This window comes from Halichoeres trimaculatus, unplaced genomic scaffold (genome assembly GCF_033239565.1).
Source record: "Halichoeres trimaculatus isolate MK-OKI-2021-1 unplaced genomic scaffold, fHalTri1.1 fHalTri1_scaffold_8, whole genome shotgun sequence".
In the NCBI taxonomy this organism is placed as follows: Eukaryota; Metazoa; Chordata; class Actinopteri; order Labriformes; family Labridae; genus Halichoeres; species Halichoeres trimaculatus.
In genome coordinates this window covers 8,787,179-8,811,413 of record NW_027437186.1, presented here as the reverse complement: position 1 = coordinate 8,811,413, position 24,235 = coordinate 8,787,179, and the positions used below count along the sequence as shown (strand labels likewise).

General features: G+C 43.1%; 1 protein-coding gene across 7 annotated transcripts in view; it reads right to left on the bottom strand.

Moving 5' to 3' along the window:
- birc6 (baculoviral IAP repeat containing 6) overlaps nt 1-24,235 on the bottom strand; it is a 164,058-nt gene that overhangs the window by 134,583 nt on the left and 5,240 nt on the right. For all 7 annotated transcript variants that reach the window (XM_074676300.1, XM_074676302.1, XM_074676305.1 and 4 more), the window contains exons 2-26: nt 22,288-22,469; nt 14,763-14,900; nt 12,286-12,479; nt 12,027-12,138; nt 11,798-11,880; nt 11,485-11,710; nt 11,205-11,374; nt 10,580-10,638; nt 8,832-10,478; nt 6,780-6,929; nt 6,464-6,689; nt 5,949-6,115; nt 5,651-5,782; nt 3,588-3,719; nt 3,307-3,473; nt 3,053-3,186; nt 2,784-2,945; nt 2,555-2,686; nt 2,322-2,419; nt 2,079-2,226; nt 1,855-1,988; nt 1,508-1,654; nt 1,235-1,422; nt 820-1,128; nt 571-670 (exon numbers count right to left, since the gene is read on the bottom strand). In XM_074676300.1, the coding sequence (XP_074532401.1) occupies nt 571-670; nt 820-1,128; nt 1,235-1,422; nt 1,508-1,654; nt 1,855-1,988; nt 2,079-2,226; nt 2,322-2,419; nt 2,555-2,686; nt 2,784-2,945; nt 3,053-3,186; nt 3,307-3,473; nt 3,588-3,719; nt 5,651-5,782; nt 5,949-6,115; nt 6,464-6,689; nt 6,780-6,929; nt 8,832-10,478; nt 10,580-10,638; nt 11,205-11,374; nt 11,485-11,710; nt 11,798-11,880; nt 12,027-12,138; nt 12,286-12,479; nt 14,763-14,900; nt 22,288-22,469 (5,337 nt within the window). The remainder of the gene's footprint in view (nt 1-570; nt 671-819; nt 1,129-1,234; nt 1,423-1,507; nt 1,655-1,854; nt 1,989-2,078; nt 2,227-2,321; nt 2,420-2,554; nt 2,687-2,783; nt 2,946-3,052; nt 3,187-3,306; nt 3,474-3,587; nt 3,720-5,650; nt 5,783-5,948; nt 6,116-6,463; nt 6,690-6,779; nt 6,930-8,831; nt 10,479-10,579; nt 10,639-11,204; nt 11,375-11,484; nt 11,711-11,797; nt 11,881-12,026; nt 12,139-12,285; nt 12,480-14,762; nt 14,901-22,287; nt 22,470-24,235) is intronic.

The following is a 24,235-nucleotide window of genomic DNA, read 5'->3' as shown; positions in this document are numbered from 1 at the left end:
ATTCAGCAAAGAGTGTGGAATTATCTGTTTTTTACAGAATTGAGCTGAAGCAAACGGTTGATTTTCTGCAGATTTTCAAAAAGGACGTGTGAATAAACGACATGTGGACGGTAGTCTCACAAAAGTCACTCTCGCTTCCCCTCGGTTTAAAGCATGTTGCTGACGACATGTGTGACACATTCAGGGACCGTCGGAAATTTGAGAATCTGACGAGAACACCACTTTTTTTGCAGCTTTTGAATAGGACAAACTGTTTATAAATGCCAGACATTTGAAAATAAGTGCGTCTTTGATTCTCCCCCCCCCCTGGGTTTGGGATCCAGATTAATCTGCGTTAATTTTTACAACGTGTTAATTTACGGTGTATTTAATTAATCTAATCAACGCGTTAAAATGACAGCCCTAGTTTTTCCCTTTGAGACCTTGATGGCAAGATGGATTCTGCACCTCAATCTCTGATCCAAGTCTACCTCACTCACTTCATCTATTCCTACAGCTTTCCTGTCTAATAAAGGCAAGACGCCAAAGTGTTAGAAGCAAAGTTTTCACAAGACAGAAGTGATGACATACCAGAGTGCATCCTCTCTATGATGATTGATTGGTGTGGAGGAGGCTGCAGGAAGTGAGATGCCTGGGAAATAGCCAAAGCCAGACCACTGCCCATGGGGCTCTGCAGAGAAAACAAACCATGTAAAACCTTCAAAATAAAAGCTTTGTGGAGTAAAAACTGGTTTGTCTTTTGAGTTTTTTCTAATTTTGATAGAAATCTGGAGACCATAAGAAACTGTGGCAGAGATTTGGTGACTGTGTGTTACTCACTGGTTTGCTCTTCTGTGTGTTCTTGTGTGCGGCCAGGTTGACAGGCCCAGGGTCCATCATGGAGCCCGGAAACAGGTGAGCCAGCTCGGCACTGAAGGCCGCCGACACCGCCTCGTTGGGCGGCGTGAGAGGAGGGGTCATAAAGAGGGGTGTGGTTTTAGGCGTTGGGGGGATGACGTCAGAGGGGTGAATGAAGAAGCCGGGAGCGGAGGAGGGGTTGGAAGGCACAGAGTTGTGGATGGGCCCCACTCCTGAGGCGGCGGCAGCAGCAGAGGTGGTCTGATGCAGTTTGGCTTCAAGCTTGGCCTTCTGTTCAGAAAAAAAAGCTTTAATTCAGTAAACAAATTCTCTGCTTCTCCATGTTTCTAAAACATCGTGTAATTCTGGATTTGTCTGTTGTGACTTTGGTTTTGACCTGTTGCTGTAGCTTCAGTAGCTGCTGTTGTTTCTCCTGCAGGACCTGCAGCTGCTGCTCTGCAGACACCATGGCATGGGACAGAGACTGGAGCGCCACCTGAGCTGCAGAGCTGAGAGCTGTGGAAGCTTCCCCCACCGTCCCTGTCGACAGGTTACCCATTGTCGGCGTCACACCGAATGTGCTCACTGAGGACAGGAGGAGGAATTTAGAAAATGCTCAAGAAGACTCAAAGGCTAAAGAAGAAGACAAAGAAACCCTGAAATGCCTGACCAGTGAACATGCTGGCGTCGTCTCGTTCCACCCGTGTGCCATCGCTGGTGGAGATACAAGTAAAGTGCAAAGGCTCCACCTCCAGGAGTCCGGTTAAAGCTGTAAAGCTGCCCTCTGCTGCTGCACAGCTGCTCACTTTGCCATTCCCTGCAGGACATAGAGTGTTAAACACACACACACACACACACACACACACACACACACACACACACACACACACACACACACACACACACACACACAACAGTGTAAAGAACCAAGCTTCCGTTACTTGAAGATCCTCAACTGATCATATTTAATGCTGTTTAAATAAAATCTTAAGTGTGAGCGCAACACACAGTTTATACCTGAGAGGATGTCAGAGAGGTCGATCTCGTCTGACTGAACTCCGATGCTGCTGTTGAAGGCATTCTTACAGGAGGAACCGCTGACCTCCAGGTCAAAGAGCACAGGGTCAAACGGAGAACTATACAGGCCGTACCTGCAGGTCAGTGCACAAACATTGAGGGGATGAGACGATGCCGTGCAGCACAGGTGAGTGTTGGTATTAGTGAGCTATTCTTAAATATACCTGGTCTGCAGAAGTGCCTCCAGCGGGGTGAGACGGTCCTGCAGCTGCCGAGAGATGGCGGTAAGCAGGGAAGCGCAGGCGGTGCTGCAGCCTGCCAGGTCCTCTTCCTTTACGTAGTTCAGCAACACAAAGTACCAGAATACTGAGCCTGAAAGCAGAACATAGAGGAGTAAAACTCAAGAGGCTGGCAGGTCATGTTAGATAACAGAAAGGTGATGTTTGCTTTTCATTTCAGTCACTTACCACCTGTTGCTGCTGCAGGTAGGTAAGGCATATTGTCCAGCAGAGCCTTCAGCAGACTCATACCAAAACCCTGTTGACTTGGGTCCCCTTTACCATTGCTGCAAAAAGAACAATACGCTAATCATTAACTCGATTCAACAAAAAATCAGAAGCCATAAAAATGTTGTTTTCCCATAATGGGAATGTAACCTTCATGTTTGGTTTAAAGGAAACTCCAGGTTTGTGTTTCTTACCCAATACAAAGTGCTAGAAAGCGGGCACACTTGTGAGCGATGCTTCTGCCAGCCTCAAAGAAACACATCCGCACAATTTCTGTTAGCCGCGTTCTGGTTTTCGCAAGCAGGCCCTCCTTTCCTTCTCTCAAACTAAAAACAAAAGACAACACATTAATCCAGTCGTCTTTTAAAGGTAGTTGAAAAGGCTGTGAACAGGGATGCAATGATGATGTCTTGTTTGCCCTACCTGCAAGGTCCATTTGAGAAAACCCCAGCCAACCAGCACAAGATGTCCAGGATGAGGCTCTGGGCATGCTCAGTGGCTGCGCTGCCCTCAGTCCTCCGACACAGCGCATCCAGCAGCTTCTCGTGGAAGTCCAGAAACTGCAGCATAGCACAGCGTTGGACCCTGAAAAGAAGAGGACAAAATACTTCAAAAACCATGAAATACACACACTCTCTGCTTTCTGTTCACAATCACGGTGGTAACAAAGTTTTCAAAATAAGAGCTCTGACCTTTCTTTGGGAATCGATGTCTTCTTAAACCTTCTGATTGTGACTGAAACTTCCTGCAGCAGGTCGCAGCCTCGCAAGTTTTCTACTTTCTTTGAGGGCGCCGGGCTCTCCGTTTTCACTGAAGAGACCTTCTCCTGCTCAAACACACAAATAAGGCACCAGATATGAGATGATGAGCAACAAAGAGGGAATTATTTCAGGTATGACTTGGGGATTCTCTTCAGAGCAGAAAGGATCAGAGCAGGGATCTGCACCTTGGAGGCCTGGGCCCGTTGCAGCAGTGTAGACAGTGAGTGGGCTTTGGTGCCCTGGGGTTTGGCACTGGGCATTCTTAACACAGGCCGGGGACTCTCCTCCATGCTCCTGTCGCTCACCGCTTTGATGTGAACCAGGAAGGAGCGGTACTTCCCTCCTGCCATGCCTGCAGCAGAAGGAGGAACAGTTGACGGCTGGGAAATGCACTGAACACTTGAAACCTGCGTCACTGTCAGGGATGAGTGAGTTAAAAAGCTAAAACATCAGATTAGCCTGTTACCTTTGACCAGCTTGGGGCTGGTGAGGCTGAGCATGCCTGCATGACCAGAGAGATCCAGCCCACTGGCCAGCCACACTGGACCACACAGGATGTCTTCCTTGTGGTCCTCTAAGAATGGACACAGCATGGAGCCTACAGCAAACACAGGGAACACTATTTTACTCATGGTGGAGGAAAAAGACAGGCAGCTGAAAGGGTTTAACATTCCTTCTTGACCAGTGGTGCCAACTGGATGAGAAGCTGAAAATCCATAAAGTTTAATAGATGCAAATATTTAAAAACAAAAAAGGTTGATCAAATCAGATGTGTCATGTTATCACATAAGAACTGCTCTTGATCTTCTTTTGTAACGATATGTGTTAACAGGCATTACACAACAGCTGTTAACCAAATTAGCAAAGGTGCATGTTATATTTATGGCATTACAGTAAATTCACAGGAATAGGTTTTGCACTGGTGCAAAAATTGTCAAGTTGTCAAGTTAAAACTGAAACAAAACCTCTCCAATTAACCATTGCAGACACTGAAGCAAAATCTATTTTCTTCAAGCTTCCAAGCTTGTTTTATACATGGACACTGGACACTAAAGGCTGTGTTATGCTTTCTGCACGAACATGACTTTTGGATCCGCGCGAGAGAACGCGTGAGGTTTTTATGCTTTTTAACGACCTGCATGGCATCTATTAATGTCCATTCCCGAACTGCAGGGAGCGGTGTATCACAAATGTACGTCTACCAGAGTATCACCCAACAGTCGAAAAAGTTTGCCTTTGTTTACAACCAAGTGGCAACCTCTGGTCTAAGAATAGGAGACAATGCAGAAGCACTAAAATCTGCTGTTTCTCAAGTGTCTGCTTGAGGCTGGCCCCAGGAGTACAGGAAGTCACATACACACCAAGCCAAAAAAAAGCCATTTTCAAAGCAGAAATTAACCTATTTACAGACTGGTTCAAAAAACGTCTCCTGTCTGAATCGTTAATTTCACTATCAGCACACACTGTACAGGGGGTGAATTTTTTTCAAACTCGTCCGTTCAGAGGATGTTAAGATGTTGAGATCGCAGGCTCGCCCAATCAGAGGCACAGCTCAGGTCACGTGACCGACAGGTGCCCTATAGCTGCACACGAAACCCTTGCCACTATCGATACTGCCGCGATAGCCAATATGTTTCATTCGATGTTTCAGAAACAGATGGGTGACTGTGGGGAGACTACATCCATGTTTTATGCAGTCTTTGTTTTCAACACATTTAATCTCTGTCCCGGAGATGTTTCCAGGTTCTTTCAACCGATTTCTTTTCTCTGTCGAGAGTAGGGATGGGTACCTTTCATATTTAAAACGATGTGGTACCGATACCCGGTACCTGGTAATTGGTATCGGTACTTAACCGTACCAATTTTTGGTACTTTTGTGTGTTTGTGTGGTAAAAAATATAAATTTGTTTAATAATAAAATGTGAATTATTTTCTTTGAACATACTTATTCATCAATATATAATCTTGTAATGCTGTGTTCATGTCCAACATGGCAAATCGCCTACTCTTCCACTTCCTCACAGTCACAAGGATGCATTTAGGTGCCTAAACATGGTACCTTTTGATTTGACCTTACACCTTTTGACAGAACTCGGTCAGTACCTATACAAGTACCCATTCGGTACCCATCTCTAGCCGAGAGTGGCTGGAATTTCATGGCATGAATTATTTACCACTTGGTTATCATGGTGAACTCTGTGTAAAGAGTCATACAGATGCCTGTATTTCTGCACTTTGACCACTTGGAGATCCCATTCTTCCGCCATCTTGTCTGCGTGTCTCTGTCAGGCAGTTTAGAAATTTTTGAGTGTGCACAGTGCAGAAAATTTCTGCATAAAAGGGGCCGCGCGAGGGGACATATGTGGAAATTGAAATCATTCGTCAACATGAAGCTGCATGGACGCGTCAAGCTTAAATCAGCCTTGATAGAGACATTACATTTTATGACTTAAAAACAGCTTTTTGGAGGATGAATGAAACTTTGGGTTTCTGAGCCTTAAGCTGCTCTAAACTGAGAATAATCTTTACCTGACGTGTCCTCTATGTCCATGAACTGGATGTCCTCTGAGAATTCGTGCAGAAGAGGCTGGCCGTTTCTCTCCCCATTGGCATGGAGGACGTTGGAGAGGGGGAATGAAATCTGTCTGTCCACTGCAGTCTCTGTTCAACACATGACAACCAATCACTCAAACAGATAAAGGCCCCATGTTTACAAAGTCCCAAATCCTTTTTAGAGACATGTGAAGGACAAAATGACATCGTCCAACAAAGCAGCATCCTCAAACACAAAGCAGCTCTAAAATGAGTCTCAAAGCTGTGTACTCACCACTGACTTTGCCCAGCCCGGGTGCTTTGTTCTTCAGTAGGGTGACCTGGATCTGAGGAATGTTAACGTTCAGGATGTTGGCGTTCAGGACAAACTTGAAGTCCACGTGGCCCACCATGCAGGCCTTGGGCAACACCAGCTCAAACACGTGCTCGTCCCAGCTGGAGCTGCAGATGGATCACACAAACACTTGACTACAGCAGTCTGCATGAGTCGATACCGAAGGCATAACTTATAAACATTCAAGTGAAGGTTCCTCAGGATAACCATCCACAGGGAGTTCACCGGACTTGGAACTGTTTCCATAACTCTTATAGGAGACTATGCTCCTATTTATGAGTCACTGATCCTTAAATTAAAAACAGGATCCTTACCCAATACATCTGATATCTTAAAGTTGAAAAAATATCTACTTCTAGATTACTGAGCAGAGGTCATCTGCTAAATTTAAATCATATTTGACTGATCATATTTATGACACTGGATCTAACTACTGACCAGAGGAATAAACCAACCTGTCACTCTGGAGCTTCCAGGTGCGGGTGTGCTGGGCTGCATCTCCGTGGTGCTGTTGGTGAAGGTGCTGTGGGTGCCGCCGCTGCTGCTGCTCTTGCTGTACCTCCACCCAGCATGGTGGCACTGTGGCTGAGAAGCGGGGGGTCAGTGTCTCAAAACGTGTCAGCTCCACCAGCGACATCAGGCTCTCTATGGTCAGCGGCTGATCCACCAGGAGGTCCACTCCTAAACAACAAAAAACAGAGAGGAGGAGATCAGGAGACTGGCCTCGCAGAGAGATGGACACTGAAATGAAACAGGAAACAGCGGATTTACCTGTGATCCCAGGACTAGAGGGGTTGGAGGAGGGCTTGGCCCCCTCAAGCAGCAGTTCGGCCCCTTTAGAAAAGGGGCCATCAATAAACATATCTCCATCATCTATATCGTCACACACACCTCCAATTTGAAGGAAATGAAGTTCTCCACCTGCCAAGAAGAGAAGAAACATAATTAACACCAACAATACAGTTCACTTTTTCCTCAATACTCAACTGGTTTCTTTTAGACTCCGGACTATTTCCCCCTGCACACAGTCAGGATAAACAAAATACACTTCATGAAGAAAACATGACCTGTAAAGCACATCTGACATTACAACTTATTGATTTAAGTCCAGGGTGCTTTTGGGTACTGATTTGTCAGAGCTGAGAATGACTAAATGAGAGATAGAATATAAGATTTTCCACTCAAGATCCCTTAAGATCGAAGCCTGATGCAGATCTGTATAAAGCTTTACAGAAGAATCTGTGGGCCACAGAATCTCTGGGTTAACAGAAACAGACAGAGTGACAGTTCATGTGAAAGATCCTCAGGTTTAAGACAGGCCATGTTTAGAAATAAGAGTAAATAAAGAGTAAATAAAGATTACATAAATATGAATAGTTTTTTTAACAGTCCATGATCTCTGAGCATGGGACAGTGATTTTGTGCTCACAGAGGGAAGAATGAACATGAATGAAGTCGATCCACTTTTCTTTTCACAGACTGCAACATTTGTGAATGTTATTCTCTCCCTTACCCTGGCCCACTTTCTCCTTATTTATTTCTTTACTTTTCTTTCTCTATCATCTTTTAACCTAACCCTCGCTTCTTTTGGCTGCATGTAGAGAGGCAATATTCAAAGCCTGGAAAGCAGAGACTTCACTGACTGAGCAGCATCACGTGGGATGGTTTGACTCGACTGTAATTAGTCTCTGTGTTTCCAGCACTGATCAACTATTTCTGTAAACACTTTGAAAGCTGCATCGGTGAAAATAAAAGAATCTCGTCAAATTTAAAATCCCCTCGTATTTTTTGATGACAAGTCAAGGTGCTCATAGGATGGTGTCTGGGACTAGGCCGTGACCACATTCAGCCAGTTGCTGGCCCCTGCTTTAGAAGTTTAGGTTGCACCCAATAAGTGAAGTGCTCAAGCAGGCCTTCAGCCTCTTGCCTACACTGTTTTTCTCTTGTTTTTTGTAAAAAAAAAAATGTCTTTTTAGATTTGATTTGAGCCCCTTTTACCTGACCAGTCCAGAAAAATGTCTTATTTCAAGTTAAGTCTAAACTGCCTGTAACAAGTGAAGAAATCTGCCAGTGGAGTAAGAGAAATGTGAAAAAATTAGAATAATGTTTGAATACAAGCACATTTATCTTACTCCACTGGCAGATTTGTTCACCGGTTACAGGCAGTTTAGACCTCATTTTGTCTTTAATAACTTGAAACAAGATACTTTTCTGAACTGGTCTGTTGAATATGGCTCATATTAAGTAAAAAAGACATTTTATTACTGAAAATAAGACAAAAACACTTGATAAGATTTTAGTTTTTTGCTGTGAGGATGCCCCCCCACTCTCGCCTTATTTCTGCTCTATCCACTGTCTTGTCCTATTTGACCAAAGGTCTGAAAAAATAACTTTTACAAAAAATTAGCCCATTAGCCGTTTGGAAACTTTTACAGTGCAGATATTCACTGCCTGACTGACTAACCACTGTTTTTTCAGTGTTTTCACATGTAAGTTTTCTGTTTTTCTAAACTTAATCATTAATATCAAACTTAGGAGCTGGTCTTACTGATTTTCTCTCCGGGGGAAACTTTTCTAAAATGAGCAGAGTGAGGTCAGGTGTCACTTGCTGACATGTAGAGACCAGACATTTGTACTAAAGAGTCTTGGCATGTACCTTTAGCACAACATTCAAGCAGCATGTGGACATGAAATACTGATAAGAACACCGTCACATCATCTGTATTGATGTGACTTTGGCACAAATATTTCTGAGAACCTTTGTGAAATAATACATAATAATGATAAAGCCCAGCAGCAGTGCTGACGTCAGGAAAAACTCACCCTTGGTGCAGGCACAAAGGCGGTCAGTCCCAGAGCAATAAGTTACTGAGACAAAGGGGTCCGTCTCATCTGCAGATCCCTCCTTTTTAGGTGGCTCCACCTTAGCCAGGACCTCCAGCGTGGACAGGTCCAGAATCATAATGTACCCAGCCCTTGTGGTCACCACCAGATGGCCTAAACCTGTTACCTCTAACCGTTTGCCCTCTTTGTGGCCCAAGCCAGAAGTGGAGGGGCTGGTGAGCGTAGCGCTGCTGCTGCTGCTGGTTGTTGCTGCTCCACATGCAGTCCCAGTTCCAGAAACAGCAGAGCTCCCCGGGCCCAGTCCGAACCCAGATGAGCCATTTTTTGACACAGAGGGGAGAGTCTCCTCAGAGGTCTCCTCTCCGTCATCCTCCCTGCTGTCCAGTACATCTGGAGGAAGCAAAATCAGAGAGGTGATTGCATCAGAAGGGTCCCAGATCTGCTGCACCTTGATTGGCTCCTCATCCAAGGTGACTATACGAGTAGAGTAGTTCAGTTTGTAGAGTGCAAGATAGCCTCCACTCCCCCCGCTGGGCGACCTCTGCTGCTGGTCTCCTGGGGGCAGGATGAGAGGTGTCTGAGGTGGTGACCCCCCTGGGTGGTGTCCTTCCACCCCATTGGCCACTGGATGCAGGGAGTCTCCTTTGCGCTGGCTGCACAGGGCAGAGTGCAGGCGGTTCAGATTGTTGAGAGCTTCCACTTGGTTTGTGGCACTGAGGGATTCAGAGCCACAGGGCTGCAGGCCCACCAGAAGGTGCACACCGTCCCAGCACGGTGTTATGGAGTCTACGTACAGGTTCTCCTCTTCAAGCTGTTTGGGCAGCCTCAAGCACTGCACCAGAGCTCCAGGACGAGGTGGGGCAGAGAGAGTGCTCCATTTGTCTGCATGACCGTCCAACCCTGCAAGATTAGTAGTAGCATCAGCAAACTGCTGGATGTAGGTGATGGGAGGATCCTGAAGAAGAAGCTGCTCGTGTGTGTCAAACTCCATCTCTATGATCTGTGGCACAGTGAAGCCCTCCTCATGGAGCCCCTTGCTCATGAGGTTGTTCATCTGAGCAAACACCTGCCCTGAGGACTTATCATCCACCTCCCTGATGCTGTACAACAACAGTACGGGTATAGTCCTGCGCACAGCTGGCAGAGAGGAGGGGCTGGGAGGGTGGGAACCTGTGAGGTTAGAGAAACCCTGCTCCTGGGCTGCAGTCTGGGGGCTGCAGGTCTCTATCTCCATGGGACCCTGGTCTTGTAGGGGGCCGGGGTGGAAGGGCTCAGGGCCATGAGTTCTAAGGGGACCATCTGTGGTCCTGCGTGCTGAAGCCATAGCTGGGGGTGGGGGGCCAGCCATGGGGGTGCTGGATGGTGAGCGGTAGCTGAGCAGGCCTCCAGCCAGGAGGCAGGGGAAGGGAATGTTGTGGTGGTCAGGGACCTTGTCCTTTGCTTTGGCCTGACTGTGAGCCTTTGCTTGGTTCAGTGGGGGGTTGGCCCCCAGCTCCTCCAGGTCCTTCACCGTGTCCTCCAGCACACTGGCCACCACCTCCCACTGGAGCTTCTCTGGCTGCTGAAGAACACTCAGCGCCGTCACCCCGAGGTTTACGTCCATGCTCTCCCACTGGGACTGCTGGCCTGGAGCAGAAGTGAAAGGAGAGGGTGTTTCTGTCTGATGAGGGAGACTTAAGAGCTTAGCGAGGATGAAGATGATAACTCTGCTCTAATACTGCTCTTACCTGTCACTGACTCTGATCGGGAATGCTCATCACTGTCGGAATCCTCCAACTGGTCATCGCTGGAAAGAGAAAAAAGTGTTCAAAAAACATGACCAACATAAACACAAACTGTAAGCGGTGACTCACTCACTGACACAATAATGCTACAGAGAAACGAGGACAGTGACTGAGTCATCGTATGGAACAACACTTTCCAAACATTCAAACGTTCTTCGAGTGGAATCACTGTGGCATGTTAAGCTGAAATGGACTAACGAACTGAATCAGAAACTTATATTTAAAGACTGTAGCAGGTTGAGGGCAGATGAAGCACACACTTTTGCTGCATGGAATGATATTTGTCACCAAGCAGGGTTGTACAGAGGTGTCAGTAAGTAAAGCTTTATAAATGGTGCTTTTGAAAACAAAACAAAAACACGGGACGTAAACAAAGAAAAAATAAAGATGCATTACAAAATCTGATTCAATCTAATCAAACCAAAGCACAGGAGTGATATCTGATCAGATTTTTTGGTATCTTTAAGTGCCCCTAAGTATCTACTTAATATCCTTCATGTCATACACAACGGTTCAGATGTTGCCACAGAAAGGATGTGAAGGCATTTTTCTCTTGTGTGATTTTCACCTGTCTCCCTCTAGCTTGGGCAGGTCTGAGCAGGAGGATGACTCTTCAAGCCAAGCCAGAGTTGGTCTCCGAGACTCTGTCAGCGTTTGCTGGCTCTGCACCCCCCCACACAGGATCAGCTGCCTCAGGATGGCCGGGTCATACGGGTTGATATCAAACTTTAGGTGCACCTGTAGGAGACACAAACCACAAAGTGCTTAGTCAACAATTGCAGCACCTTTGAAAATGAAACATAAAACATAAGATATTTAGTCTTCAACTTTAAATCTGAGTGTCTGACCTTCATCATTTTGGAGACATCCCAGATGCAGATCTTGCCCCTCCTTGTGGCAGCAGCTAGGAACTGCGGGCAGCTGCCAAAACCATAGCAGGCGATCTTATCTGAACTGTCTGGGCTGTTGGGGAACTGGGCAGGACTGGTCGCCAGTGTCACGGACAGTGGCACATTCTGGGTGTGCTCACCCTTTACAAACGGACAGTTGGGAGAATGTCGCTCGTGTTCAGACCTGGAGGGGGCAGGGGAACAGAAACGTCTGTTATCAGCAGTATGAAGCAGTACTTTGAAGTTTGAATAATCAATGATCTGAACTGACCATGGCTCATCTGTGGGTTCCCAACAGACCAGGCACACGCTGCAGGTGAAACACATAGCTCTGTCGTCCCCTGTTGATGCAGGCTGTGGAGAAAACAGAAAAATTAATATTGCCAAGACTGATACATCTCATGTAAAATAAATGTCCCTTAGTATGCCAACACTGCTAAAGTGTTGTTGACTGTAATAGACCTTTAGACGTGTGTTTTCTGAGTTCTCTCAAAACCTACCTGATGGTAAAACCCTGCTTGAGCCATTGGATCAGGCTGAGCCCACCTGTACCCAGCATGTGGCCACGATGTGAACGTCTCCCTTCTGTTGGCCTCACTGTACATCAAAGATCTGCAGAGAACAACACATGGTGGTCATATATCACACATTCATAAATCCTTAAGAAGTGCATGTTGTTTAAATGCCTCCACACTGAGAGGCTGCCTGACTAAACGCTTTGTGTAGGAGCCAGAGCTCTCAGTTCTCCTGCTTACTCACCTATCTACAGAGCGGCCAGGTCCCACCCCAAGCTCAGGCCTGGCGCTTGACAAGAGGTAGGAGAGCCTGTCCATGATGGATGAGGCCACAGACAAGGCAGCTACGTTCTGGTTGATCTTCTTCAGCTCGTTGACGATGGCACTGGCCACCAGCTTCAGCACATGGTGGGGAAGATGGAAGGTCACCGTCGCCCACTGAGGGAAGGAAAGGGGAAGTAAGATGTTTAGAAAAAGTCACAAGAAAAACTCTTATTTAGGATCAAAAAGTATTTTGTAAATTTGAAACTAGAGATGACCCGATTAAGATTTTTTGACTTCCAATACCAATCCAATACTGATCCAATACCAATCCAAAACCTTTCTCTGATCAATCCTGTACTCCTTTGTGTGATTTGGTTGTACATGACGCATCATATTGGTTGTATTGAAGTGAGCCCTGTTGGTACCTCCTAGAGGAACACTCACTTTACAAATGTTGCAAGAGGCTGTTTTAGTATCATTGCTTTCCAAGAGAGGTAGTCCCACACAGTGGACATGTTTGCAACGTGGTTTGATTTACAGCAGCTGTAAAGCGTGACGGTGCTAGATCGGTCTTCATCATGTAACAAAATCCAATGCTATCCGATCCTCCAAAAATAGACATATCTGGCGCTGATAACAATCAGTGCATTACATAGAGACATCTCTATTTAAAACTGTGAATAACAAAAATACAGAATGGACATAACATTACATAGATATTATGTTTTCTGTAATCTAGATGGTTATTAACACATTTTCAGTTGTTTACACAAACAGAGCTTTTAAGTGATACTCCGGGATGGAACAAGTTGGGTCCTATCACAAGGTTTAGGGCAGAAATTACCCCTACAGCAGTGTTTTTGTGCAGCAGAAGCCCAGAGCGCTCGCACCAAACACCTCCTCCCTGCTCCTCTGCCGGTTTCCTCTGCACTCAGACGGGGCCATATTTTACTTGACAAAAAAATAAATAAACGAACTCCCACCAAAAAACTCTGACATCGGTCTGCATTCACGCTTTATTTAGAGAATTTTCAGCGCGTTACTTTCACACAAAAACACCGCTAAATAAAGCTCTAGTTCTCATCGTGTCTCTTCATCCTGGCAGACTACCTGCATTTGTTTATATCTGGCACGCCCCGTGCACGGACTGATCCACTAAGCAGCGAGCGCCTCGTAGCCAGCTGTGGCTCTGCAGCGGAGGTAGCGCCGTTTTACGACACGATGAGAACTAGAGCCTTATTTAGCGGCGTTTTTGTGTGAAAGTAACGTGTTGAAAATTCTCTAAATAAAGCGTGAATGCAGACCGATATCAGATTTTTTCGGTGGGAGTCCGTTTATTTTTGTTTTTGGTCAAGTAAAAATTGGCCCCGTCTGAATGCAGAGGAAACCAGCAGACGAGCAGGAAGGGGGTGTTTGATGCGAGCGCCCTGGGCTTCTGCTGCACAAAAACACTGCTGTAGGGGTAAGAGGACCATGAACACCTACCAACTCCAACCTCACCAATCAGAGCTAACGTAACCTCACTCTTCATTTTACTGATAGACTCTCAAGTTTGAACAGACCACTGCAGAATAACTGCTGACTATGGGTTGGGGTGAACATTATCACTAACAGTTTAACCCGTGTTTTAGCTCGTGCTCTATCACTCTCCTGTTTAGCTTTCTTCTGCTCTGACCTTCTTTTTATTTTAAAAGTCCAGCTACAGTGCCCAACATTACTACAAAACAAACCCAAGAAATCCTTTTTTTTTTTTAAGAAAAAGCACAGCTCTTGCTTCTCACTTTATCTATTCACTTCTCACTCCAAAACTTTGCCAGCCAACACAGTGTCTTCAAAGAAAGTTACGGTCTACGTACCATAACTGGATTGGTTGGATACTGAGAAAAAGTATTTAGAGATATCTGATTTAGGGACAGATAATCTCATTCAAAATTGTGGAAAGGAATATACAAGCAAATATATATGAATTAAACTATTTTAAAGCCACTAATAAAGTCCTCACAGGGCCTTCAAATAAGTGGAATCAGCAGTTCAGAGTCAAGTAAAATTCAACACAATTCAACATGGTGCACTAGATTAAAATGGATTATCAAGGTGTTTATCTTATTGGCTTATTAGCTTTTCTAAGCAGCTTTAGGACCAGGGAGGCTCCTCAGTGTAAGACCCTGACCCATAATGAATGCTGCACTTATTCCACAGTGGGAAAAGTTGCAGCGCTGAGCAAGAACAAAACACCTGTCACTGAGAATCACTCTAAAGTCCTCTGAATGAACCCTGGAGCAGTGCCACATTCTTCATTTTCTTGACTGGCTCCTCTCACATTATTTTCTCCTGACACCCCACAAGCTGGATCATAAGTCATGACTGATAGTCATATTAAACCCTGGTTTACCGTCCTCACACTGCTGCTAAATGAGGATTCATCAGGATGCGTGGAAACCAGACCGCCGGACTCACCTTGGCCACTTTGTGATTGGCTGCCGTCTCATGTGAGGTATTCTTCAGGCCTTCTTTGAGCTGGGTGATGAAGAGTTCATAGCCCTCTGTGTTGGACACATCAATCTTCTCCTGACAGGCTGACAACATCTGCTGGGCCTGAAGTCACACACAGATAGAAACATGTGTCAAACTTTCAGTTTTCAGAAGAGTGAGTCATCAGATGGAGCAGCTTTGAAACAAACTGATCTTTAAGTGGTTGTTGGATGAGAAATGATTAAGAGCTCAGTCTCACATCAGCTTCAACTGAAGCATCCTGCTTCACATCAAATAAATGTATGGACTATATTAGTGCAGAACACAAGCAATAATTATGATAAGACAAAACTAAAACAAACCAAAGTTGAAGTGTTGAACAAATCCTGAGACACACACAAACACTTTATACAAACAGAGCAAAATGTAGTAAATTTTGTCAGAAAATGGTTCAACACTCAGATGGTTCTGAGTTTTTATGCACATGTTAAAAATTTGCAGCTTGGTGTGTGTCTGCATGTGATTGTGTAACCATGTAATGAAGCCTGTAAATGTTGAGCTGGAGCAGGTCAATCCCACCCAACAACCTGAATTTTCTGTTTGCAAACATCAGTACGTATTTCTTAAACAAATGTGTTTATCATCAGTGTCTGACATTTATTTCAAAGATGGGTTAACATGTTCTAAAACCAACCAGTCATCAGTCAAAATGATTAGATCTGACCTGCTGAACAGCCTGGTATCTTTGGACTTTGATCATGATGAAGGTAATCTTTAAACTGACAGTGAAATGAGTACTTATATTGATATACAGCATAAGTCATATTGTTATGACTACACTTTCGGTTATAATGTCAGGCCTTGAAACAAAACAGCCAAATGCTCACTGAAACTCTTGCTCTGGATAAATACAACACTTTATTTGGATGCAGCAGCTAAGAAAAGTATCCCAACTTTGCCAAATTTTCCACACCAGGTTCTCAGGAACCTGGGGATATGTCACTGTAAAGGTAGGTGAGCTACTGTAAAACACATATTGACAGAAACCAGCACTAAAACTTCATAAAATTAATAACACCTGTAACCAGGGAGCTCTTTATCACCTACAATATTTCTATATTTCTGCTTTCTGACCTGTTCTATAGTTCAATTGTTCAGTGATGTGTAAGGACTATAACAATAAAAGTAAATTCAAGGAGTTTTTATCACTTCCTTCCTCCACCTCTTCTATAGTAGTGTTGTCAACTCCTCAGTAAGGAAAGTAGCTATTGGTTATCTAAGATGCCATTAAAAGTTGCTCAATAACATCACCTGATTTGCTGTATTGTCATGAATACTGCAGGAGAGAGCGCTATCATCGTAGGACAGATAGAAAGCATGTACAGAATTCAGTCATTAGAACTATAAATGAATTTTCTTCTGCCGTTTCTAATTTCCTTTGTGTCACAAGTTCACAACTTCTCCTTTGTCCAGGCTTGGGACAGGTAAAAGTGATTCAAAAGGGAAAAGCACATGCGCAAACCATTTGTGTGCAGTTGCCTGCTCTGGCTGCAGCTGGGAGGGACTGCTGTGAGTGAGGAGGACTTGTCTGCCTGTGAGTGTTTTGGACAGGGGAGGGGCCCACAGTGGCACCCGCTGCTCATTGGGTGGAGTAGGATCAATACAAGCTTTAACGTCACTGTCTCCAAACTCCAGAAATGGCGCTAGATATGTCACTAAACACTAGACAGGTCAAGAAAGTCACTAAGTTGGCAACTATAAATACTACACCTATTAGTTAAAAAACAAATTTTTACTTACATACATTATTATTTTTTTTTTACCTTATTTAATAACCTACTACTTATATGATTAGAAATATTGGTTTTATTATTACTCTGAGTTCAGTTTTTATAGTGTTTTATTATTTTATCATTCAATTGATATTATATATTATACTTCTTTTTTTTAATCGCTAAATTAAAAAATATATATATTACACATATTTGTATACCTAATACTTGCCTATTGATATCAACATTGTGTTTCATTTTTATTCATTGACTTCTATATCTGTTTTTATCTCTGTAATTTGAAACATGTTCTATTTTTATTTTATCTAAATACTACTAATATCAAGATTTGTACTTATTAAACCTACACTGATAGAAGGAATGGGGGAAACCAGAAAGAGAAAACAAAACAGAAAGGGTGCTGTTTGGTCTGACCCAGAAGACAAGTTTAACTGTAATATTTACTTATTGTAATGAATAGTTGCTTGAAAATGGCAAATGTATTGAATTTAAACGTGCAATGCTCTGGGGAAAAATAAATAAATAAATGAATAAATGACATAAGAAGGGAACAAATGCATTTTGTTATATTCCATCAAGAAAGCTCAGAAAGTCAATCCAGCTGAAGTATAAAATGTCAACAACTCTTATCAGGCTTGTGCAGATTCTTTTGTGACGTGTCTTACACTCGTCCAAACCAAAAGTGAAAGCCTGACAATGTGAGGACGAAAACTGAGCAGGGTCACAGAGAGTGGTGATTAAAAACGGCAGAGAAGAAACTTCACTTTAAATTTATCAGCTGCTCTAAATACTGCAAGGTCAAACATATAGCTCCAAACTGTTAGTGGTGACAAGAACAACAACAAAGCCACTGATTCCAATAATGAATCATGGACAGGATGATTAATACATCTCCGCCCACTGACCCTGACTGTGCAGATTTCAGAGAGACACAATGAGCCCTTTCAGGCTGAAACTATTTGGTTTATCCCTAAAAAACAAAAGTTTAACACACCTCAACGACCTGCACCCCAACTCACTTCTTTAATCATGTGAGAGTAAAACTCGCCTGTACGGATGTCAGAGTTGATTGAGCAGCTCTTTACCTTTTTACCCTTGCATTGTTGGAGGGAAAAACGATGGGAAAGAAAAAAGACAGATTGTGTTGCTATCTAAAATCTTCCAGAGAGATTATAGACGAAAATCACTGTACAAAATATTCAGGCAAATTATGCTCCTTTTTTACTAGAAGTCCATTTAACTTCTGAAAATAAACTGTTGGCAGCCCAGTGTCGGTCTTTGCTGGTGGTTTGGTTCTCTGTAAGCCATGTTTACAAGCCTGTTGTTGAAAGTTAAAGGGGACATATCATGCTGATCCCTGATTTAATACTTACATATAATATAATAAAGTTGAAAACAAGACCTTTCACCCCCTGAATTTTCAAAAAATGAGATATTGTATTTTTTTTCTGATATCCTAGAACGAGATTTGATGCCTCTGAAAATAGGTCATTGCCATTTGGCCGCGAGATTTCGACCTCAATGACGACACGAGGATCCTTTCTTTTTATTGGAGTAATCTGATAAAGCAGCTCCTCCTCTGTGATGTCAGTTAGTCACACAACCGCCACCGAGGGATACACCCACCAAGAGCCGACTGACTGAGTGCTGGATGCAGGGACTCTGCTCTGCTGAGCAGCCCGGCTTTACATGGTGAATTAGCAGTTAAAACACTGTAGTTTTAGCAGACGTCTTAATACTTGTGAGACTATGATATTTGCATGCTTGTTCTGACATGCACTGTGAACTTGGACCACAATAATGCTGCAGTAATAACATAGTGACGAACTGACGGTAGAGGTTATCTTTAGACTACACTTTCAGCATGATGGATAAAACAGACAGAGAAAAGTGAAGGAGCAGGATGGAGCCCTGTTATAGAATTAGTTTATTGGTGAAGTCTGCCTATATTTCCATGTATGGATTTTCTTCCTCCAAGCTGCAGAACCGTCCGGGTCTGACTCGGGGTCCAATACAAAAGGACGTATCCTACACTCTGCCATTTTATTAGTGCTATCAATGCCTTACGGTGAAGTTTTGGCAAACAGCAAACTCGCTCGGTCTGCATCATTCAATGTGGCGATTTTGTAAATACTGCCATGCTGCAAAAACCGCCCCCTGGCTGTACCCCTTCCGCCCCTCTGATAGAACTGACCAATCAGAGCACAAAGGGCTGTGAAGTTGCGAGGTTACTGGAGGTCATTCTGGAAACGGAGCGTTTCAACGAGATCTTCAGAATGGCCTAAAACGAGGATATTGAGAACGCTATTGTGGGGTAATGAAGGAACTAAATGACTTGTACTGAGGGCAGAAATGCTTTACAGGCATCCTAGTCTGGCATAGTGAAAAGGAGAAACAAGCATGATATGTCCCCTTTAACATTTCACAGCAGCAGTATTAGAAAAGTCATGAAGCCACTTCTAGTCTGCTCTCGACTAATCACAAACAAATATTGATAATGACAGATAATCAGATCCAGTCTTTACTTGTATGACCTTTGAGCTATTCACTTTTTCTATTTGGTTTTCTGGACTTGTGGCCTGCGTCCAGTATCATGGGGCGAGGCAGCGACAAAATACAGGTGACACCAGAACAGGAAGTAACCCTCAGCCAATCTATCGTCTTCCTGACATGTTAACACAACAATCTCCTGCTGTGTGCTTACAAGGGCAACTACTGAAAATGTCTCAGAAGTGTTGGAGCTGAAAGTAGTGGCAGTAAAATGGAAAAATAACATCATCCTGTTCTGTGAGAGCAGTTTAAATGTCAGCTCGGGATAAAGGACTGAGCCCAGTGGAGACGGTCAGTTTAACAGAAAGAATGGAGGCTGCTGAATTCTCAGTTGTTAGTGGAGTAACAGAAAGTCGATGCCTGGGTTAGATTAAAGCTTTAAGATAAGAGATTTCTCTTAACTAAGGGCTATTGAAATGAAAAAAGCTGTATTGTGTTTTTTACTACTGTTAGTTTGATGCTATGCTTTTTTATTTCACCACACCTGTGTTCGTACCAGTGCTGCTCCATTTACATAATTTCGAATTAAGTGTGCATGTTTCTATTAAACTCCTCAACCCCACTCTGGTTGTTTGGGGTCTGCCCATCGGCTGCTCTGATAGTTTGTAATTCTGTGTGTAGCATGTGTCTTTGGTCACATGACCATCAAGCCTGTAGAGCACAGAATGACCACCTTGGTGGCTCACAGACAGGAGCGCGAAGGGCAAACCAACGTCAAACCCAGGGCAAAAAAAAAAAAAGGTTACCATGTGGAAAAGGTTTGGGTCCATTACAAAGACACTGACCAGAAAGAAGTCACTACATCACAGGGTAAAAGTTCAGAAAATTCCTGAATTATATTCTATCCAGAATTACAAAATGCATCCATTTAATATTTGTTTGAAATTGGCAAATGTGTTTCTTAAGATCATTCATAATCTTATCATGTCACTTGAAATCAAGCAAGCACACTCGTAGTAGCAGCTGTAAGGATTAGAGATTTTGAAAGTATGATTATGGTCAGAGAAATAATAAGGGATGGAACGGTTCACAGAATCCACAGTTCAGTTCCACAGTTTTGTGATCATGTTTTTCAGTTCAGTCGGTGTACATTGTTGTTGTTTTTAACACCTTTATTAACGGATTATTTTTAATCAGTTATGCCATGTATAGGGATGGGTACCTTTCACATTTGAAATGATACAGTACCTATGCCCGGTACTTGGCAATCGGTACTGGTACTCAACGGTACCAATTTTCAGTACTTTTTTGTGTTTATGTGATAAAAAATACAATTTTTTAAATGAAAAAATATAAAAGTTTTTCAATTGAATATATTTATTCTTCAATATGTAACCTTGCGCTGCTGTGTTCGTGTCTAGCATGGAAAACTGCCTACTCTTCCACTTCCTCACAGTCACAAGGATGCATTTAGGTACCTAAACATAGAACCTTTTGGTTTTACGTGAATCGTTACTCGGTACCTTTGACAGAATTCAGTCGGTACCTATAAAAGTACCTAATTCGGTACCCATCCCTAACCATGTATAGTCATGAAAACCTAAAAGAACGAGGCTGGTTCACATTTCAAACATCATTAAAGCTGAGTGAAACATTGCTAGTTTCAACATGGCAGCTCCTCAGAAAGGACAGTCTCTATTGGCTGTCCCAGAATTCACTAAAAGTCACTAAATGAAGCTGCTGTCTAATTGGTATAATAATCCATTTGCATGTTATTGTCATGGACTCTGTAGGACAGAGAAATAACGTGGAAATGACAGAAAGGTAAAACACAACATCATAAATATGTTAACAACTACAAATTAAGGGGCTCACAGTAGCACAGGCAATCAAAACATGCTTTAGCGTCAGACACCAAATTCCAGAAAAGTCGCAAAAATTTTCGTCTTTAACAAAACTCATCAGAGGAGTCTGAAAATCTAATCTGAATTGCCCCATGACAGCAGATTGACACAACACCACTGTTACACCCTCTAACAGTCTTCTCTGCTCGTCATGTAAACAACACACCACAACTGTTCCGCTGTATCCTTCGCCTCAGGTTGGGCATGCATATAATCAGAGCTACATACTCGCTTCAAACTGAGCTGCAAAACGAGTTGGCGCCCATAACGAGTGAAGAAAACCGACTGGGTCGGGGTTTCATCATAAACCGTTCCATCCCTAGAAATGATCCTCCTGATTATTACGGGATCATTAAATTCATATCATTTCAACTGATTAAGACTAATTTATGTTTGATACTAAAGTTTTATTTCATGATGTGGCAGTACTTTTACTTTGAAACTGTCATTTAAGCAGGAATTAAGTGCCTGCGCTTCACAGCAGCAAAACAGAAAGCAAGACACAGGAACACGCCTGACACTGTGAAGACTCTCCTGTAGCATGCAGCTGAAGAGTTTTTAAAGTGTGTTTGGAGAATAAGCTGGAAATAAATCTGAAAAGAGAAAGCCACTTGTGTCTGACAATACTCATGAAAGACAAAGTGAAGGTTTCTTGTTGTAGTAAACGCTGTTGAAGCATAGTTTTCATACACCAACCTCTAACCAACAGGTAAAATGGTTCCCTGTCCCAGGAGGAAGAATTGTTCTTTTAAAAAAAAAAAGTTTCGTTTTTAATGTGATTAATTCAGACTGTGAGATACAGTTATGCAAACCTTCATATCCTAACAACAGTGAAATCACATTAGATTGAGCCTGATGAATGTTATCTATCAACTCACTCCAGCTGCATGTTAAACCCAGCAGTTAGCAGGATCGTCACACAGCCAGAGTCACCAGACGAAGGAGTTCCCACGCCAATTATGATCCTCTCCCTATTCATGTTGAGCTGTAAAACCTCAAACCTGTTTGCTCCTGGCCTGGCTCTGCTCATATCACTGGTTTGAAGTTGTTCTAAAGCTAAATACGATCTGGTGTCAAAATAGTTTATTTTACTTTGAACTGTGGTTTCAGTGTACCACTTCCTGTCCTGCTTGATCAGCTCTTTGCAAACTGATGTGTCGTTACCTGATAAAAACAGAAGGTTTGATCTGTAGGGCTCCGACCTGCCAGAGCCTGTGTGAGTCAACACACTGACTTGAACTGAAACTGATCAGATCCAGTGCTGTGACAGTGCAGAGACGCATCTGGTGTGTTCTGGGTGTATAAAAAGCGGCCCTGTCGTACCTCTGTGACCGGCAGCTCCAGCTGAACCATGTCCTCAGGCTTCGCCACTGGAGGCTGCAGAGCTGTGTCCAGGAGCAGGATGCCGTTCAGGTCCTTCCTGCATCCCACTGCATAGTCGTCCACAAAAAGCACCTTGTCCACTGCGGGAAAGTACTGACACCTGACACGGCCGCCAGGTTTAGCTGTGACACAAACAGAGGACAGAACACAGAGTCAGGAGGTATAGAGGAAAGATGCTGGAGGCGGTTTGCAAAGGTAACACCTGAACTGTTTTGGGGGGAGTTTGACTGTAATATAGGGAAACCTTATTTGAGTCATGATCAGTGTGAGTCAGTCAAATTAAAGACCAACATTTGTTCTGACAAACAAGTTTGACCACCATCGTTACTGACAGCATCAGTTACCGTGTGGACAGCTGGACTCTGATCCTGCTCTTTAAAGGCCCTGGAGCCTACAAATGGCCAACAATTTTTGGCCAGTTAATCTTTGAGAAAAGCTGCCTCCCTCATTTAATTGAAAACTCTGAGGTTGCATTTTAGTGTGTCAGGGTATATGCTGAAATCCTGAGGCTAAATTCAATACCTTTTTAAGACTTTTTTAAAAACCTTTCAAAAAGTCTTAAGACCTTATCGCAACTTCAAGCTGTTGTCAGCAACCAATCTTTGACGGTTGTAGTTTGCATTTTTACATAAATTAGATAAGCTGAGAAGGAATGAAGCTTGAAGGCAGGTTAATTGACATTTCCAATTCCACAAAAAGTAACAGCAGTTATTTAAGGCCAACTTGCAGAAAAAAAACAAGAATTTTATTTTATCATTGTCAAAATTTACTTTCTATCAGCACTACATACTGACGGCTACTAAACTACTCTACAAACTGAGTTTGTCACATTAGCCTACGGATATGTTGGGCTGCTAGCGCTACACATAGCTTGTGCCTCACAAAATTACAACTTTGCTTGTTAACAGTGATACATAACTGTATTTATAAATAACTTATCTCATCGCGTTTAGTAAAAAGGTGATTTGAACAAAGAAAATTTGTTCAAAAACAACTGAGATCAGGGGAAGCTGGAGGAAGCTTTCTCTAAATTGTAAGAATCCAAGATCCCAGGTCATCAAAAGTCTGAGAAGTTTTCTCGAGGGTTGAGAAACTCTTATGATCTAGAGAGAAATATTTTGAGATGCTAAAGCTTTTTCTAAATCCTCCTCACGCAGAATGATCGTCTATCACCAGGTGTGGATATTTTTGAAGGTTCAGACCCTGAAAACATTTTCGAACCAGATGGACTATTTCCATGGCAGATATATGAAACTGTCTGTCGAGCGTATCAGGTTAGTTTGTAACAGACGCAAGGAGGAAAATAAATATTCATGGATACTTTTGGAGTCAAAGCTTGAATACCAATAAAATGTAAAACCTCATAACATTACAATTAAAACTTTTTAATACTTTTTAAGGGCCTTAATTTTCCCACAACTGATATATCAACTTTTAATACTTTTTAAGACCCTGCGGACACTCTGTGTGTAAAAAGAACCCAAACTGGCTGACTTGGTCATCTCAGCTTCAACTTGTCCCTGATTTCTCACTTTTTTCAGTGCATACTTTTATATGAAGACAAAGATCATCCTAGACAAGGAGCAGTTCACTAAACACGAGAAGCTAAGAGTGTCCCTGGTCTTATGTGTGTGTGTTAGCTGCTGTTCATTGGGTTTCTGAAATTTACAAAACTTCTAAAATCTGTTATCAGCCCCACATGGACCAGTGGTTTTTAATGTGTGATGTTAACACCAGCCTTGTCAACAGGAAGTGCACGTCATGTGATTTGTTTGTTATTATGGATGAAAACTAGTTTTTAAATAGTGCTTACACACTCATCCTTTTGTTTCTTCATTCTGGATTTGAATTATTTAAAACAGGCCTGGGGCCTTACCACCTGTAGTGT